The sequence below is a fragment of the Thermobia domestica genome, chromosome 10, assembly GCF_964235325.1.
Source record: "Thermobia domestica chromosome 10, izTheDome1.hap1.1, whole genome shotgun sequence".
NCBI classification, from domain to species: Eukaryota; Metazoa; Arthropoda; class Insecta; order Zygentoma; family Lepismatidae; genus Thermobia; species Thermobia domestica.
The window spans coordinates 105718154-105736226 of record NC_137463.1 but is presented as its reverse complement, the minus strand read 5'-3'; the positions used below and the strand labels follow the sequence as shown (position 1 = coordinate 105736226).

At 35.3% G+C, this 18073-nt stretch overlaps 1 protein-coding gene across 2 annotated transcripts in view; it reads left to right on the top strand.

Annotated features, from left to right (window-relative positions):
- The window catches only part of LOC145662627 (uncharacterized), a 257675-nt gene that overhangs the window by 226850 nt on the left and 12752 nt on the right, over positions 1-18073 (top strand). Inside the window, exon 5 of one of the 2 annotated variants that reach the window (XM_081728382.1) lies at positions 4386-5259. The exons of the other annotated variant lie outside the window; for it this stretch is intronic. Coding sequence (XP_081584508.1) covers positions 4386-4702 — 317 coding nt within the window. The 3' untranslated portion in view covers positions 4703-5259. Of the gene's footprint in view, positions 1-4385; positions 5260-18073 lie in introns of those variants that run through there. 2 annotated transcript variants of the gene reach the window in all.

Genomic DNA, 18073 nt, shown 5'->3' with positions numbered 1-18073 from the left:
CCCAGCATGTTCTCGTCTGGTTTCATCATTCTCCATGACAATGCTCGCCCGCATATTGCGGGCATTGTGCAGGAGATATTAAGGAAGCAAATATCACCTACTATATACCCCTGACTTACCACCATGGACTTCCACTTGTTCGGTTCCTAGAAAACTATTTCAAGGGGAAAAAGTTTCGTAGCGATGAAGAAGTGAAATGTGCAGTGATGGAATGGTTCACTGCACAGCCGACATCCTTCTTCTTGGCCGGAATTCAATTCCTGGTGACGCAGTAGGATGCCTATATTAGGCGTGTTATATTTACTGTACAGCTTGTAATGTACTGTTGTTTGTGAAAATTGCAATACTTTAGGAAGAGCGATGGAAAAGTCTCCGTATTCAGAGGAAGCGGATTTGTACATGCAGCACAGGATATGACATACGATTATGTGCAGGTCCAGAAACGCCCTTGGTTTGGTGCTCAGAATAGTACGACGAGAGCAGTAATGTATTGCTAGAATGTTTGTAGGCGTGTGCTCAAGTGTTTTCAAAAATATAACGTATGATCAACTTACATTCTTCATTACATCCCTGATTTAAAGTGAGTATACGCTGTGCTATAAAAAATATTAGTTGGTTATACGCCATATACTCGCCTGTACCTTCCATTATATTCTTGCACAAAAGTGCGGTTTACTTAGCACTCAAATGCTGGAACATGGATAAATGAATAGAAAACGAGAGGGTAAGCGTCACTATGCCTTGTTGACATCAAAGGGTGCAAATATAAATTGACGTCTGGTTAGAATGTGGCCGCTGAATCAATCTACAGAAGGCGTCCTCGTACTGCGAAATTGGTGCGCTTAAAGAGCATCACGCCATGAGCTTGTGGAAAGGCAATGGATAAAAGAGAACTATACACAGCAATGATAGGGCAGGAGACCGCGTAATGTAACTACACTGTGACCGTGACAGAATTACATACAAAATAAAGTAACTAATTTCCTTTATATGCATAGAGTATCCTAGCAACCAAGTTACTTTAAGACAATGCACTGATGGATATGCAATTAAGGTTACCCTGTGTACGTCGTCAGGCTCAATGAGACAATTAGACGGTGGTGCATGGCTTATTTGCATCGACGGTGTCTGCTGAACTCTTGATTTGCAGCATGCATATCTTTACATCGGCTTCTATTGAAACAGAACTGTATACGTCTCAGGCTGTAATGGACGCGTGAATACCACGGCTGATCGTTTGATAGCTGCATACGTGTTATATACTATCCTGGAAAACTCAGTTTGCTAGAGTTCATTGTTGAAGGTCATAATGGCAGTTATAATGGTGTGGGGTGTCCTTGAATGCAACACGCAATCTTGGGCTGCTATGCATTGAGGTCAATCTCGTATGAGAGCCAATTACTAACCATTGGTGCTTAGCGGTGGTTGAATACCTTTTCCAATCAACAATTATCTAAAACTATGAATAATACAAAATACAGTGAAACCTTTCTTAACGGACATCTCTCAATACCGTACACCTCCATAACATGAATAAACATTTTTGTCCCGGTAAAAGTATATGTATTATTATGGATGAGAACCCTCCCTTTTACGGACACTGACATCTCGAACGTTTTAGAACCTCTTCACAACGAACAGGAATTATTCTCAATGCATGTGTATTGAGTAAAGAAAATATATTCTGAAGTTTGAAAGTAAATCTTCACTTCATCCCATCAACTGCTCCAGCAGTTACAAGCAAATTTCGACCAGAAACTAGCATTCGTAAGATTAGAGACACATAACTACTGCAAACTTTTCCCCAAGCAGTCCATAAACCGTCATGATTGGTTAGTTCTATCTACATTTTCAGTATTTAATAATAGTATGCTGAGTGTTGTTATTCGGTTACTTTTACTTTTAATACAGTCAGTAAACGAATTAAGGGATTTTATAGAGATGTCACTTGTACGTGAGAAAAGAAAATAATCACACAACCATTAGATTTTGCAATACATACCTATATACGCACATCCTCTAGCAATATTTTAGTTTCTTTGTAGAGGATGATTTATTACTCCCTCATTTTTCCAGTAATACGAACATTGAGTACGCATTTCGAGGGTAACTTATATTTGCATTCATAACTAATGTATTTAATGTTTACTGGATTCAGGTACCACATGAGCTGTGAGTAATTTAAATTTGTTTAACCTGACTTTAACGGACACCTCTCATTTACGGACAAATTATCATGTAGCATGTTAGGTTTCACTGTAGTATCACGTACTATTTTGCTAATCCTTCTGCTTGTAGTAGTACTTACGTTGCCACCCCATAATCTATCATTCTTGCATCGTATCATTCTTTCGTGTTTCCGGCTTCGATTCCCGATGGGAAAGCATTAACCCTTTTTAGGATTTCCACTTTTTGAGGTAAATTTTAGACTTTCAATCAAGTAGCTACTGCTTCCGTACTATTTATCGTAGGATCATGGCTCATACTTTTTTTTCTTTCTCCAGAATAGAAAAAAAATGGCGCATCCTTTCCAACGGTACCACTCGCTTGTCTGTATTATACACCAGAAACGGAAAAATCGGGGAATACCGGGAGTTTTTACAAAAAAAAAAAAAAAAATCAAAATTTTTGCGTTTCTGTGGCCCGGGCCTGGATTCACGTAGGACTCTGAAAATATCTTGTGTAGTTATGTACACAATGCGTGTGCAAAATTTCGATCTTGCATCTTAAAAACAAAGGTCGGAAAAAATTTTGTAAGTCTGAAGGTGATCCATATATATATATATATATATATATATATATATATATATATATATATATTCTAAACATTTACTGCACCATTACTATTTAGCCTAGGATCATGGTTCAAACGTCGTTTTCTTCAGTGTAACACACCCTTTTGAACGGTTCCACTCACATGTCCATATCGTTCACCTGAACCGTGAAATTCGGGAAAACCGAAATTTTTTCTAAAAAAAATCAGCTTCTCGGAAAGCTTGCGCCCCTCGGGTCCGGGCCCGGGTTCACATAGGGGTCTAAAAATAATTGAGAAATACTCAAAGGTTTACACAATCCGTATGCAAAATTTCAATCTGATATCTTAAAAACTAAGGACGTGAAAAATTTTTTAAATTTGCCTTAAGAAAGAAAGAAAAAAAGAAAACATTGTCACGCCTCTTCGCCCCCACTTGGCACTGCCAAGTTGACCATCCAGTTTCAAAGCGCATCTGGGGTGTTCTTTGGTCCATGCTTGACTTGACCAATGAAAAAAAAAAAAAAAAAAAAAAAAACAGCTTAAATGCCTATAATAGGACCTAAATAAGCTGTTAAAGACGACACTAGCAATGGTAATTTTTTAAAAATCATAAATCCTAAAAGGTCTAAAAAAAATCGAACGTAGGTCCACGTCTCCTATAGTTATGATACTGTGAAGGAGCGCTAAACTTCAACAAACAATGGCAAATGAGGATTCTGAAAATTCCACTTTCCCACATTTAATTTGCAACTGAGAATTTTGAATGGACGGTTGTTGCCCAATATTGTTGCAAGGATTGGGGCGAAGCAACCTATTTAAGGAATCTGTAGCGCCTCATCAATGATGCGATTAAAGAATACTGTAAATTCTATATTTAAGTATGGGTTAAAGATGAAAGTATTTGACTTGATAATACAAGTAACAATATTATAGTATGTTTTAGGTGTACAGTAAAACTATCAAATATTTCGCTTGCTTTGTTGTTAAATTCTGTTCGGTATAATTTTAGGATATAGCATTTTTAGCCAGATTTTGAGTATCATTTTTTTTTTTTTTAATTTTTTAAAAGTACTTGTTGGTAACACTCTTCATAAAGCAGGAAATCAATATGGTGCTATACCTGACGTTCCGCAGATACCAATTTTTTTTTTTTTAATACCTCTTCCTCTTTTTGTTAAATGAAGTGGCAACGAAAGACCATACAATATAGATTTTTCCTTATTAGCGTTTTGTAATGGTGTTTTAACTAATTTTTGATAATCTGATAGCACTATTTTTAGAATTTCTTCTAAGTTATAATGAAAATAATAATCAGAATTGAGTCAGATTTATTCTTTCATCTTTATCATAAAAAGTTTGCACAAATATTTGGAACAAGACCATATATTTTTCAATATAACTAAACCGTGTTGCTTTTTTTTTTTTTATATATTGTTAGCTCTACTATATTGTTTCAAATACTTTACTACATTTCTAGAAATAAATCGTAAGCAATGTTACAAATCGGTCTTGTACCAAAATCTTGCTCAAACTTGGAATGATTTATAACAACTATTTTATTTTAAGAAAAGCAACATTTTATTTTTGCTGAAAATATTGAAGTAACATTTCTTCATGTGATGGTTTTCAGAATATCCGTATGAACTGGGTGATAGCATTCAGACTGATGTAGCAGAGACACCGGAGCAGCTGGTGCAAACAGAAATTGGTTCTTTACCAAAGTTTGGACAATGTAACAGAGAATTTCGACATCGTCTTCTCCAAATGGCTGCAGAAAAAGTGATGTCTGGTGGCTCCATTCGTGCTGTGGGTTATATGTTTCATATTCCGAGAACAACTCTTCATGATTATATGACAAGGAGGGGGCTTATTACTAGTCGATCTCGTAAGCAGTGGTTAAAAGCACCTAAAAATAATAGTATTCAAGCTGAGAGCGAACACGAGTAAAGAGCAACAGGTTAATGTATGCTCAGGTTTTAAAAGTCTTGCATGAATTTCTGCTGCTATAACAAAATAAGAAACATAATTTCCTAATTGGAGCTCAATTTTGTTGGTTCTCCCGAAAAACTTTTCATATACATTACAATAGTACTTAGTGTAGAACACTTCATCATGTTCTTTAAAATATTCGAAGGGTAAGACATGTAAGTTTTTCGTGTAATTTTTATTAGTAAATCGAAAATAAAAGTTTGGTACTTACTTTTCGACATATCACAAGAACTTGTAAAATTAAGCAAAGAATGGTAGTTGATATCAAAACTTAGAGAGAAAGTCCTCTGTACATTGCAATTTTACGCCAAATTAGCAATATATAAAGTACTTAAAGGTAAATTTTGATATGAATTTTACAAGTACTTTAAAAACAGGATTTTCTACAGTTTCCGTTGTGACTGTTGGTTGAAACTCTGGAAGAATCATATTTTCTTCAGTTTCAGACAAGCTAGCCGCTTCACGTTTCTTTAAATCCTAATTTTACTGTACGTACTCTTATGTTCAAAATTATTGTCGCATGTCTATAAATATTACTATGTTCCAGTGACATAAGTGATGAAAAACAAAGTTAATAATTGCTATACTTACGTGAATTTTATGTTGGATGGTTGACCAGGGGAGGGTTGAGAGATTTTGGGTAGAGAACCAGTGGTGAGCGGGCTCTGAAAATGAGTTTTCAAAAATTTTGATGCATTTTGAGTTATCCCAGTTATTGACCAGTGCAATTTTCAAAACATTTTGTAAAAATAAAGATCGGTCGGGCGGTTTAAGCATGATGAAGTCACAAAGACAGTCACTTTTATTTTTACTTTTTGACACACACACACACACATATATATATATATATATATATATATATATATATATATATCTTTCCCCTCCCCCTCTCCTTCAATGCATTGTAAAACTGAAATGAAGAAAACATCCCAGGCCCGAACCTTGTCTATGTTGAAAGTTCGATCGAGATCGGTCGGGTGGTTCAAGAGTTGTGTTTTATTCATTTTCATATATTTCCCCTTCTCCCCTCCCCTCCCCTAAGATTTACTGTCAAAATGACATGATAAAGAACTTCCCAGGCTTGAACTTCATATATGTTGAAAATTTGTTTGAGATCGATCGGGTGTCAAAAGTAATTAATTCGCGAACATAATCACTTTTATTTTCATATTTAATGATTTTTGTATATCTCCCTCTCCACCCCCTCTCCCTACGTTTCTCCGTCAAAGTGAAATAATAAAAATCATCTTAGTCCCGAACCTCATCTACATTGAAAATTTGATCAAGATCGGTCGGGTGGTTCAAGTGTTACTAAGTTTCATTTATTTTTTTTTTTCTATCCCCTCCCCTAAGTTTTACCGTCAAAGTAAATAGCTAAAAACACTCACAGGTCAGGGCCGCATCTACGTTGAAAATTTGGTCGAGATCGGTCTGACGGTTCAAGAGATTAAGAGTCACAAACATAGTCACTTTCAATTTTATAATATAGATTTATGTCAGTCACCAAAAATGAATTGATACACTCAGGTAGTGGTATTAATTTATTTAAGTATGTTCAGTTCAATAGGATGAGAATAATAATGACGATTAAGTGGGTGTTTTTCTTTCTGCTCACTTGTATTATTAAATTTTGAAGTGGGTTCCTGAAAGATTAACAGATAAAATTTAAGACTTTAAAGACTAGATTTATTTTACACTTTTGTGCCAACCTGAGCATTCTTTTAACTGTAGATATTTCGTGATTCTCTTAACTGTATTAAACAAACAAAGAAAACCTTGAGTTGTTAAAATATACTCCTGCAAGTGAATCAACATTATATTCAAATAAAGTTTAAAAGACAATAAGTCGTTTTATAATTCTTGATTTTGCAATATATGGTGAACTTCAAAGAAATGCCATTTAGAAAGGAAAGATTTGGATAACATTATTATATATTATGGTAAAACGTAAATGAGGAAACAATTTACAATTTATCAGATTCAAATGCAATTACTATGAAGTATACTAATGGTACGAAAGGTGACTATATCACATATACAATAGCAATATTGAGTATTTAGGTTTTACATATCCATATTCTTTTCGATGCGTAGAAATGACTAAAGTTAATATATATTCTATAAATCGTGCATCGTGCTGACGCACGTACTATATATAGTTCGTATATCTTGTTAATTTTAGTATATATACTAATAAGGTATACATTTATTTTTCTTTAAAAAAGAAATCAGTTTTATTCTCAGGCAGGGTCTGCACTTCTGGTAGATTCAGCCTATCTATAAATGGAAAGTAGAAAGCTTGAAAAGAGTTGTGAATGGTAAATTATTTTCAACTGGACTTATAAGTGATAATTTAATATCGATACGTAAATAATTGTGGTAATATATGCCTTGAGTTTGGTTTTACGTATCATGTAGTTGTCTTTTTGCTATATTTTAATGGAGTAATGAATTTCTGGAATGTTTTTAATAAAGTTGAGTACATACATTGTTTCAAAGGTGGCTTATGGCCTCCACCTTCAAACTGCAACTAATTTTAAGTACTACTACGCAATTTTTGTGACACTATTACTTTAAATTTTACATATAACAGTCAGAATGTAGTTTTAGTATTAGGTCTAATTAACAAAAATAAAATATATAAACGTAATAAACGTTTTGGTTGAGTTAAACTTTAAAGTGAATGTTAAAATTATTGTAACACAATATATTATGTGTCACTCAGTTTCCCAATGTTGTATTCATCTTTATTTATATTTCCTTACACGCATTGTCTCTTTAAATGCATCTGCTTTCTGATAAGACTTAATTTCAGTTGTATAAGGTAGATATGCCCTTATACTGGCGACTCCCACAATTCAGATAGATTTCTATATGTGTGTCTTACTTTGTTTTCCAAGTCTGCTGTCCTAAAAGAAACGTATTTTTATTCCTGCGTATTATTAGAAAGTTTATCATATCGACGTAGAACTTAGTTTTTTTTTCAATCTAAGTGCATAAGAAAAATAATTGGAAATCTATATTTTTACTTTTTCATTATAATCAAAATGTTAAGCTTTATAAAGAAATGATATAAATATGTTTTTTGTAATGAAAGAAAATTATTTTTTTCGTGTATTTGTAAAAGTTAAATTCTATATATTGTGTAATGTTAAATGGGGTGTGTAATAAAGCTTCCATAATTGCACTGTTTTGTTTTGGTAATATACTTAAGATTATATTTTGTTTGACTCACTTTGAAGGCATGGTTCTTGTTATGTATTGTACTGTAGTAACTTAATTTAAAATTGCATTTGTAAATTATAGTGGAAATACAAATTAAATAAATTTAAAACCAATATGCATTATCTATTTTTTAAAACCGCATCCTTTATGTAGTTGGAATTCTCATTAGCGTTATCATAAGTGTATTTTTAAGATACGTGATTTATTTATTTATTTATTGTTTAAGCCCAAGGAAAGAAAAAGAACTGACAAATTCTATTCGGAAGCAAATAAACTGCAACGTTTTAATATTATCACATAAAGTTTTTCTTGACGAATTTATCCATGAAGAATACTACGTCCTGTTGCAATGGAATGCTATCAGGGCCAAAATAGAAGATATTATTTTTTCCTGGATATATATTGTAATATAAATGCTTAAGAATAAGTCCAAATACATGGTATGAACGCCATGGCAGTTAATATAGAACTGTACCGTTTTATGGTTACAGTATTCTGTGACCGCATTTGAACAAAATTAATATTGAATACATGTGATTTCAAGAAGATGGGGTGCGTGCTACACTTTACACGGAACGATTGTCTTGCTGCATGAGAAATTTTCGAGCCGAGTCTCTCTTGTAACGGTGACGAGAACTAGCCAACTAGGCTGTGTGGCCTTCTTTCCTTCTAATCTAAACAAATGAATCTCCAACAGTGCGTAAACCTAGGGGGGGGGGGGGCATGCTGTTAGCTATATCGATGAGTAAGTATGTAGGAAAAAGAATGACCATAAAGTTTATCGAGATATTGAATGTCTGCAAAACAAGTCGTGGGGAACATACGACGAATGTTGTCTATCATTATTACAACGGAACATTTACGCGTTGTGATGATGTAAAAGTATTTGCCATTTTCTAAATACACGGTATTTTCTTATGCATACTAAATCCATCACTTTTAATAAGACACCCTTTATAATAAATATCAGGTAGCTGAAAAAGTATAGAGTCTTTTGCGGACGAGATGACGTTAGTATTCCAAATCTTAGGGAATATGAGTCGCAGCGAGTAAGTGTTTGGCAATTGACAGTTGAAGCTAGCAGAATTGTATAAAGTATTGGAATTCTTTTCCACCAGACGTAAGTTATTGCACCATAAAACATGAATGAACGAACTATGCACAAAACTGTGTTACATTGTACAATTTTAATGCGCAAGCTCGTGAAGAAATTTGTGCTGTTTATGGGGAAGATTAGTTATCAAAAGCAACAGCCAACAGATGGTTCAGTCGCTTTCGTTCTGGAAATTTCGATGTCCAAAATGCTTCTCGCAGTGGGCGACCAATCATAGCAAAACTAAATTATATTCTGGCAAAAGCTAAGCAAGACTGCCACGTAAGCAGTCATGACATCGCCAATGTTCTAAGCACCCATCACCAAACAGTGTTAAACCATTTGAAGAACTTTTCTCATAAAAAGAAGCTTGACGTGTAGGTGTCACAGGATCTGGCTCAAAAAGTTACTGAATTTCTGTCTTTGAATATGTACTGAAAAGTAACAAACTGGAGCCATTTCTGAAGCTTATGGTTACGAGTGATGGAAAGTGGATAACTACGACAATAACGTGCGGAAAAAATCATGGTCGAAGCAAGGAGAAACTCTACAGTCTGTGACAAAACTCATACTGACGCCCGCAAGGTTATGCTATGCGTTTGGTGGGATTGAAAAGACATCGTGCATCACAAGCTGGTGCCGCCGGGCAGAAAGATAGATTTAGACCTTTATTGTCGTCAGCTAGCACGATTGCACCTAGAAATTCAAAAAGAACGGCCAGAGAAAAGAAAGTATGTTGTATCTCATGTTGACAACGCTAGACCGCGTATATCTTTACCGTCCCGTTAGAAATTGAGAGAACTTACCTGGGAGATTTTAATCCGTACACCATATAGTCCATACCTGGCACTCAGATTATTTATTTTCGTTTCCGCAGGACCCCTAGAATGTTGTTAAATGAATTCCAAAATAGGGCTGCGAAAACCACGTGTCACGATTTTTGCCCAGAAACTTCATAAGTTGTACAGTGATGGGATTATGGTGTTACCGGGAAAATGGCAGACGGTCATCGAACAAAATGGTGCATATGTGGTTTGAATGTTAATTTAAACGAAAAAGGCTCATTACTTTTTAGACAACCTGATATATATCTAAAAATAAAATAAACTAGGAATATATAAAAGAAAAATTAAAACTATAGTATCAGATAAGATTTTAAATAAGTGTTTCGTAACATTTACACCATGTTATATATTTACTCTTACTATACCCTAAATAGTATCCTAGTACACCCATATATTTAATTAACAGTCTCTCTACTGACTGACACAACTCAGGATAAAATCAGTACTATTTTTGACATTTGTTTCCATTCGTTTTGAAAGATTTATAAAAAAAAATAATAGAAATAAGTACAAATGTACATTCAGATGTTAAAATCTATAATAAAATAAGATGTCTTTTCTTACTTCTTTTTTAACTTCGGAAATTAATTTAATTTGGTCCAAAGTGGTTTATTCAAGAGTTCTGTGAAACCTGTATGTCCAACTAGTTAGCGTTCTTACTTTCTTATGAAATAGATCTGGTTCATGATATTCACTAAAATAAGTAATCTTTTCAAATAATTCAACATTATACTAAAATTAGCTAAAACTTTGGAAATAAGTTCTTCAAATAAAATAAAGTAAGTTTTGCAATACTGGCATACGTGCAACGTTGTGGCGTGTATGTCACACAACCGAAACAATAAAGAGCATCCAGAGCTGCCGAATTGTATATAACGAATTAACCTAACTTAAGCACAGAGACCATTGAGTACAAAAAACCCACGGAAAACCCTCATGATCTTGATTTCTTGAAGATAAAAATAGCATGCAACGAAAGGTGAATATCTTTACGAATCCTAATGTGCATAAATCGAAATGTAGTGGTTAAATGTAGGCCTGGTGTCGCCAAACACAAGCATTTTGAATATTAAATGATACTCTGGGTCTGCTGGAATTATGAGGAGGTAATTCACTGATTATGAGTTCGTTTCAGATGGTCAAACCATCAATGCCAATCTATACTTCGAACAGTTATAATGAGTGTATGATATTGTGTTCCACAAAATCCCTGTATTTGTGTGCAGAAAGCGAGCTCTGCTGCAGCAAATCAGCACAAAACCTAATACTTCTCAAACGACCCGGAATAAACTCCAAGAACTTAGGGGAATTGAATTGATGTCACATCCAAAATAAAATTCGGAACTTGCGCCCTCGGATCATTGTTTGTTCCGGTCAGTGGCTTATTTTCTACACTCACGGTGCTTTAACAACCAAGAGAAGGTGGAACTTGCACTACAGGAATTCTTTGTCTCAAAAAACGAGAACTGGTATCAGCATGGAATCAAAGAACTGGACAAGACGTGGCTCCAGACGGTACAATAGATGGTATCTACTTTGAGAGCTAGGCAACATTTGTTGTAACTTGACGCATAAGGCAAGCAGGTGACCGAAATGTTACAAAACGTTTAGCTCACTCTTGTATTTTGGACAGTATTTTTGAAGAGCTTTAGTAGAATTCAGTCTCATCTCGAAGCGACTGCAGAAATATTGTTAATAAAATTTTCGAGTATGATAATGAGACAGTATTAGTGTTGTTCAATGTAGTACTACAGAAAAAGAAACAATAATAGAGGACACCATTATTACGAAATATGTTATTGATGCAGAATGGATAGAAAAGACTTGTGTAGAAAGATAGGAAGGCAAACTTATTATCAAATTGATTTATATTCTCAGAACAGGAATTGATCGGACTACCTACTTAGCAATTGTTAATTATATTTATTAACAGTTTGAACACATCCATTGTATGAAGCAAAACATTTTTAGTGAAAGTTAAATGCAAAACAAAGTATTTGAACTATATCTCTTTAATCATATCCATTAATCAAAACATAGCCTAACCATCATAACCATTGAAATTACTTTGAGACAAAATCCAAGTTTTTGTTTCAAAATGGTTCAGTTGGCAAGTCATCTTTGGAAGAAAGAATGAAAGAAAGAAAGATGAAATGATAGGATGTTTATAACTGTTTCTTTTCAGTGATAGTTGCTATCTTAGTCCATTAGTATTCTAAATTTCATTGATACCTTTTTCAAATCATTAAATTCACTGCTAATTCATTTTTCTCAATATCCCCTCATAAAAAACGGAGTTATATCAGTGGAAATGCAATGCGAACTACAAACTAATTTCAATATAATAACTATATTTGAAGTATTTATATAATGGGCAGATGTCTGAAGAAACCTGAAGTGTAAAGGGTGCGGAGTGTTGTGCGACTACATCGTCTAAATGTGCTGAATTCGGGTAAATGTGGAACCTTACCACCACACCTCCCTTAATTTGTCTGTCTCGAACGGGGGAGAGGCATACTTAACTTTGAGATATAACTGTGTAAAATACTTCTTATAATCCAGTGTGGTTGCAAATTATTGGACGAATTCCGAAAGCTATATTACTGAAAACAAATACATGATCTTTGTCATTGGAAAGAGGGCAGTTCGAAGTATTATTCTGACTTTAGATGCACTCAATGCGAACCCCACTATAGTACGGCAGACATCGAAGCGATGATCCCATTCTTGCCAAATCCTCTTAAGCATGTCTAGTGTGATGTTTTCGATGGTTCTGATAATCCACCTTCTCAATTCTGGCAGTGTAGCTTGACAGAAAAAACACATACGCACTGTGAGATCGGTGAAGATGGTGGCCATATGCAGAATATGTTATCTTCGATCGTTGCTCGACCAATACATCTTTCTGGCGGATATTGATTTTGATTCCTCCAAACATTCAGTTGCCAATGTGAAGGGCCCTCGTCTTGTTGGAGACTGTACCTCTGTTCTTCTTCCGTAAGCTGTGGCATTAACCAACCCCCTACATGTTTCCCGAAAAAAAAAAAAAAAAAAAAAAAAAGCCACAAAATAGAACAAAATACGGAAACGGAACAAAATACATTCACTTTGGGGCTGTCGGGTTCTATCTCAATGATTCTCTGATTACCCTATCCGAACATTGTCCCTGCTGACTTTACCGAATAAATGAAATTTTACTTCATCATTCACGATAATCCATTACAACAAACCCTAATCTTATTCGATCTTGGCCATCATATTCTCACAAAATGCAAACCTCTTTTATGGATCATAAGGCTGTAGTTTTTGTACCACTGATCTATCTAAAGTCGAAATACAACTTCAAATCTTTCTCTTTCCAGTGATATTAAGATTATATACTTGCATTCAATATTAGTGAAAATACTGACATCTGAAATCGTCCAATAATTTGTAACCACTCTGTATACCAGTGATGGCCAATTGATAGTACATTGCGGGCCAGGACAAAATAAGAACAGAACGTAGGGACCACTTTTCATGCTCCCCCACCCCACCTCTTGCAAGGTGACGGCTCACTGAATGTGCGCAAGTCACACATTTTCTGAATCTTTGTTCTATTCTGCGTTTCGCTTCTTGTTCCATATATTTTGGCCAATTAGGGTCTGAGATACGAACATTTGAAAGTATTCTATGAAATCTGTATATTCTAAAATTCGGCCTAGTATCAACGGCCTTACCTTGCAGTAGATTTGATAACCAAAAGGTTATGCAAAGTATTTTCACAGTTAATAGTCAACTCGCAACTCAGGTATATATTATGATGAGAACTGTAGTCTTTTTATTATGCGTGGAATTAAAAATTGAACCCACATAGAATTTCACTCGTCGGATGAAACTACTTGCTGGCCATTTGGTCATCACTGATATATACTTCTACTAGCAGCAGGGCTTGGCGTTGCCAATTCCCATTATCTTCTTAACTTCTTGTTAAAGTATACATCTTGTAATGTTTTTCCCACAGCCTCCAAAGCACTTTCGTGAGATATTGCACATTCATCCCAGACGATGGCACTACATTGCTGAAGCAACTTAGCTTGTCCTACCTTCTAAATAGCCTATAGTCTCTATAGTTACCTAGAAGTATGCCAAACCAAGGGTGTGATTTGTATAGCGGACAAACAAACAAACATCTGGCCTTATATTGAAAATAATAGAATTCCAACTGATGCGGCATGGATGTGTTGTTTTGGTTAAAATCTGAGAATGAACTGAAATTTCTTGCTACGCTTTGTTGCATGGAACTAGCCAATAACTTAAAAGGATGAACAACATTTGCGAACTTATTAAAATATTTATTACATGTTTATTTTAAACCGTTTTACAGAAAAGTACGTATCTGCAGCATTCTTACTTTAGAGAATACACTGATTCAATATGGTTGATATTGGTTTAGGAGAAGACTTTTTGAAAACTTAAGTGATTCAAAAATTCCACTTAAAAAAATCAATATGGCAGATGCAGGGGAAAGAATTTTTTTTAACAGTTTAATTTAAAGGTACGAAATTGGGTCTTTTGTGATATTTCACTTTCATGAAACGGTGAGGGACAAATTCAATATCGCGAAAGTCCTTTCTTGAGGTGCTGGACATAAAGGCACAAACTTTTAGATACCTAGAAACAATACAAACACCGCACTAATTTACAGGCAGCAGTGACCATTTCCCTTTCCCAAATTTACCCCTCTCTCCCTTCCCAAAGTAGTAGAGGAGGCCAGAGTTGATTGTGATAAAACCAAAATAGCTTCCTTTGTATACTAAATGTTACTCAATTTAGCGTTCTTAAAATCATCATTGTGATATCATTAAAGTTTGATTGTGCCATCTTCAATGCAAAATTGTTCTACCCTCCAGAAAGGATCGTATGGGCCCTAAAACGCGTATGTGGGCACCCTTGCTTGCAGAAATTTAGGAAATTCCGTTCTTGAAGATGAGGGAAAGATGATTTAGTCATTATTACAGGTTTCTTTTGAACTTCATTGCTGCCTTCAGACGGTCACTGATAGTGGAGTTATGACTTCACTCCACAAAAATAAATAATTAAAATAAAAATTAAAACGAAAAAATAGTGAAATAGCGACGAGAGTGTCAGTTATGAAATCCCCACTCTTCATGATGATGAAACAATACCCCTTGTAGATTTCTTTTTGAAAGAAACACTTCTGAATTGTTGCACACAAAGGCATTAAGTTTGGTATACAGAGGTTTTGTGATACTCAGAATGCGAATTATATTTCGTCATTTGTACGCATATTGAAAATTCCATTCCCAGGAGGAGATGATGTGATGAACAATTTGAATATAGTGAACGCAGAAACATAGAAACGATTTTTCTGCTTGCTATAAATAAAGCCACAGTATTGGCTATATGTATATGTATTTTTTAAATATATACAAAATACAAATAACTTATTCATTAGTAGGAATTTCCATACTCCAAAGAGAAGAAAACGGGAATTTTGACTACCATTATATATTTTGACTATCTTCTAAACCGTTGAACATAATTGATGAAATTGTTGTATATGGAAAATTTCTGGTAAACGTAATACGAATATATCATTCATTTGCAAGAATATTGGATATTCCACCAGGAGAGGGTAGGAGACAAATTATTCATGGCAGACACAGGGGAGGGAGATCTTTTTCAATCATTGGACATAGAGACCAAATCTTGTATATGCAAGATTTTTTATGTGCAAAATTTAAATATCACATATATTTGCACAAATTTAGGAAATACAGTATCCCAAAGGCTGAGGGAAGGGGAAATTTAACAATTACGCATTTCTTCTGAACCTCTACACATAAATTCACGTAACTTGGTACTTTAACTTATATAAAGAGAATACAATTTTCGTTAATTCCATCCCTAAGGGATGATGAAAGAAATAGAAATATACTCTAAATACAAATTTCTTTTAAGTCAATGGAGATAAAGTTATAGAATTGTATACATCAAGGTTCTTTCATAAAGAGGACTGTCCATATATCATTCACTTATGTGGATATAGTAAATTTTACTCTTAAGGGATGAACTAATGCGTAGGAGGAGAATTCAATAAGGCGAATGCATTGAAAGAGGCTTTACTGGAGTGCTGAATTGAGAGAGGATTTTGGGATTAGGGAGTTTACGAAACTCCAGGGAATTTGATTCCATATTAACTAGTTTTTTGGATCAGAATCAAGAGGTTGAGTATGTTGCAAATGTTTTTGGTTAATTTTATGTTTTGCCGGATGAAGAACAAGCACTTCAGCTAATATTCTTGTAAAATACATGGACTTCTCTTCTACTAGCTTTATGTCAGATAGTTATCAAGATAATGAAAACACCCAAAGAAATGCAACTTAACCTGCTTAAAACGCTGTGGGACCTTTGTTAGTCTTTAGAGCAGTTCGGATTCTTCATGAATGGTTTGCAGAAGAGTATTGTACCATTCCTCATGAGTGCAATACTCAGTTCCATTAGTGAGGATTGAGGAGGATATTTGCTCTGGATTCTAAGCTTTAGAACTGACCACAGGTGTTCAGTTATGTTTAAAATCTGAGGATTGGGCTGTCCAGAGCATGTGTTGTGTGGTAGTTCATCCCGATATTCATGGAACAGAAACTCAACAGCTCCATTATGAATTGACGCAGTATAATCTTGAAAAATGACATCACTGGCCGATACAACATCTCGACCATTCAATGCAGGTGGTCAGCTAAGATATCCTCATAATCACTGGCGATAATGCGTTCCGTGAGTAATCACAGGACCCACAGAATACCAATAATTTGCGGTTTACAGCATCACAGAGCTGCCTCTATTGTTTCACGGTAAGGAGGAGAGAATGCGAAGCATAAATTTCTTTAGGCGTCCACAATATATAAACATGACCTATTGTTAGAAATAAGGGAAATATTCATTAGACCTTACTAGTAGTTTCCAGAAGAGGGTGTAACCGATCGGCGATATGCTTTGCATGTTCTCGTAATCACTCTTTCGTGCTAAAGTACTGTTGACGGTGATTAGCAATTTATAAATTCGCGTCTAACTGTAATTGTCACAATACGCAGTTTCAGGTGCTGATTGAATTCCTTAGTCATTTATTCCGCATTCATTCTACGGTTATTAGTGACAGTTCTCATTAGTGCTTGGCAATTCCTGGCGCTGAGTCTTCTCTTCCGGCCACTATTACTTTTCGCAGATATTATTTTGCCATGAGCCATCACTTCAACTTCGACACTTGTTCTTCGCAACACTTTTAACACACCGGTCATCCTAGATACACTGGCGCTAACTAATTCCGTACCGGTAACTTAGTCTCTTTGAAACTCAGAGAGGCCTCCCATTTTGCATCACCCTGTCTTGCACGCTTCAACACATAGTTCCGTTTTACCCCGATTGACCTATTACAGACGATAATTCAGCATACCACTAGCAACGGAGAGATGCTGCACACGCATCCTCACATATCTTACGTGTTGCGAACTACAAAACCAAGCCGCTTGGCGTAACAGTCCATTTGAGGAGCCTGAGCCGCTCCACGCCATCTGTTTGGGATTGGTGGAACCATGTCCAACCTAGTGACGAACGTGTGGTCAGCGTGCCGCGTCGCCCTATCGCTAACTGCCCAATCGGGAGCTTTCTAGACCTAGTGGCCGTCACGTCTTTTATTCACATGACTCCTCAATTTGCCTCACGACGCTGGGTGAAACGTTCGAAAATTGGGAAGCACCGGCCCGGAATCGAATCCGGAACCACGTGAACGTGAGTCCAACGCTCTAGCCACTGAACTACGGTGTCCCTCTGTTGCAAACTACATGTGTTTCCATATTTACATTCAATGCTTATTAGTAATGAATCAGATATTTATTAAGCTATAGGGTTTTGCACTGTGGTAAATAAGTGGTGAAGTAGGACTTCTTACTGTGTAGTACTGTTTAAAGTAGGAAGACTTAATTCATGATTTGCAAAGGGCGATATCTTAATAAATCTCTGATTCATAAGAAGTATGTCCACTGTATAATGAATGTTCATAACCAATAGTATTTGTATGCACTGTATAATGAATGCCGAAAGACCAAACTGATGTTTATATTTTAGCATTCAGTATAGAGTAATGATAATTATAATCGAAAACTC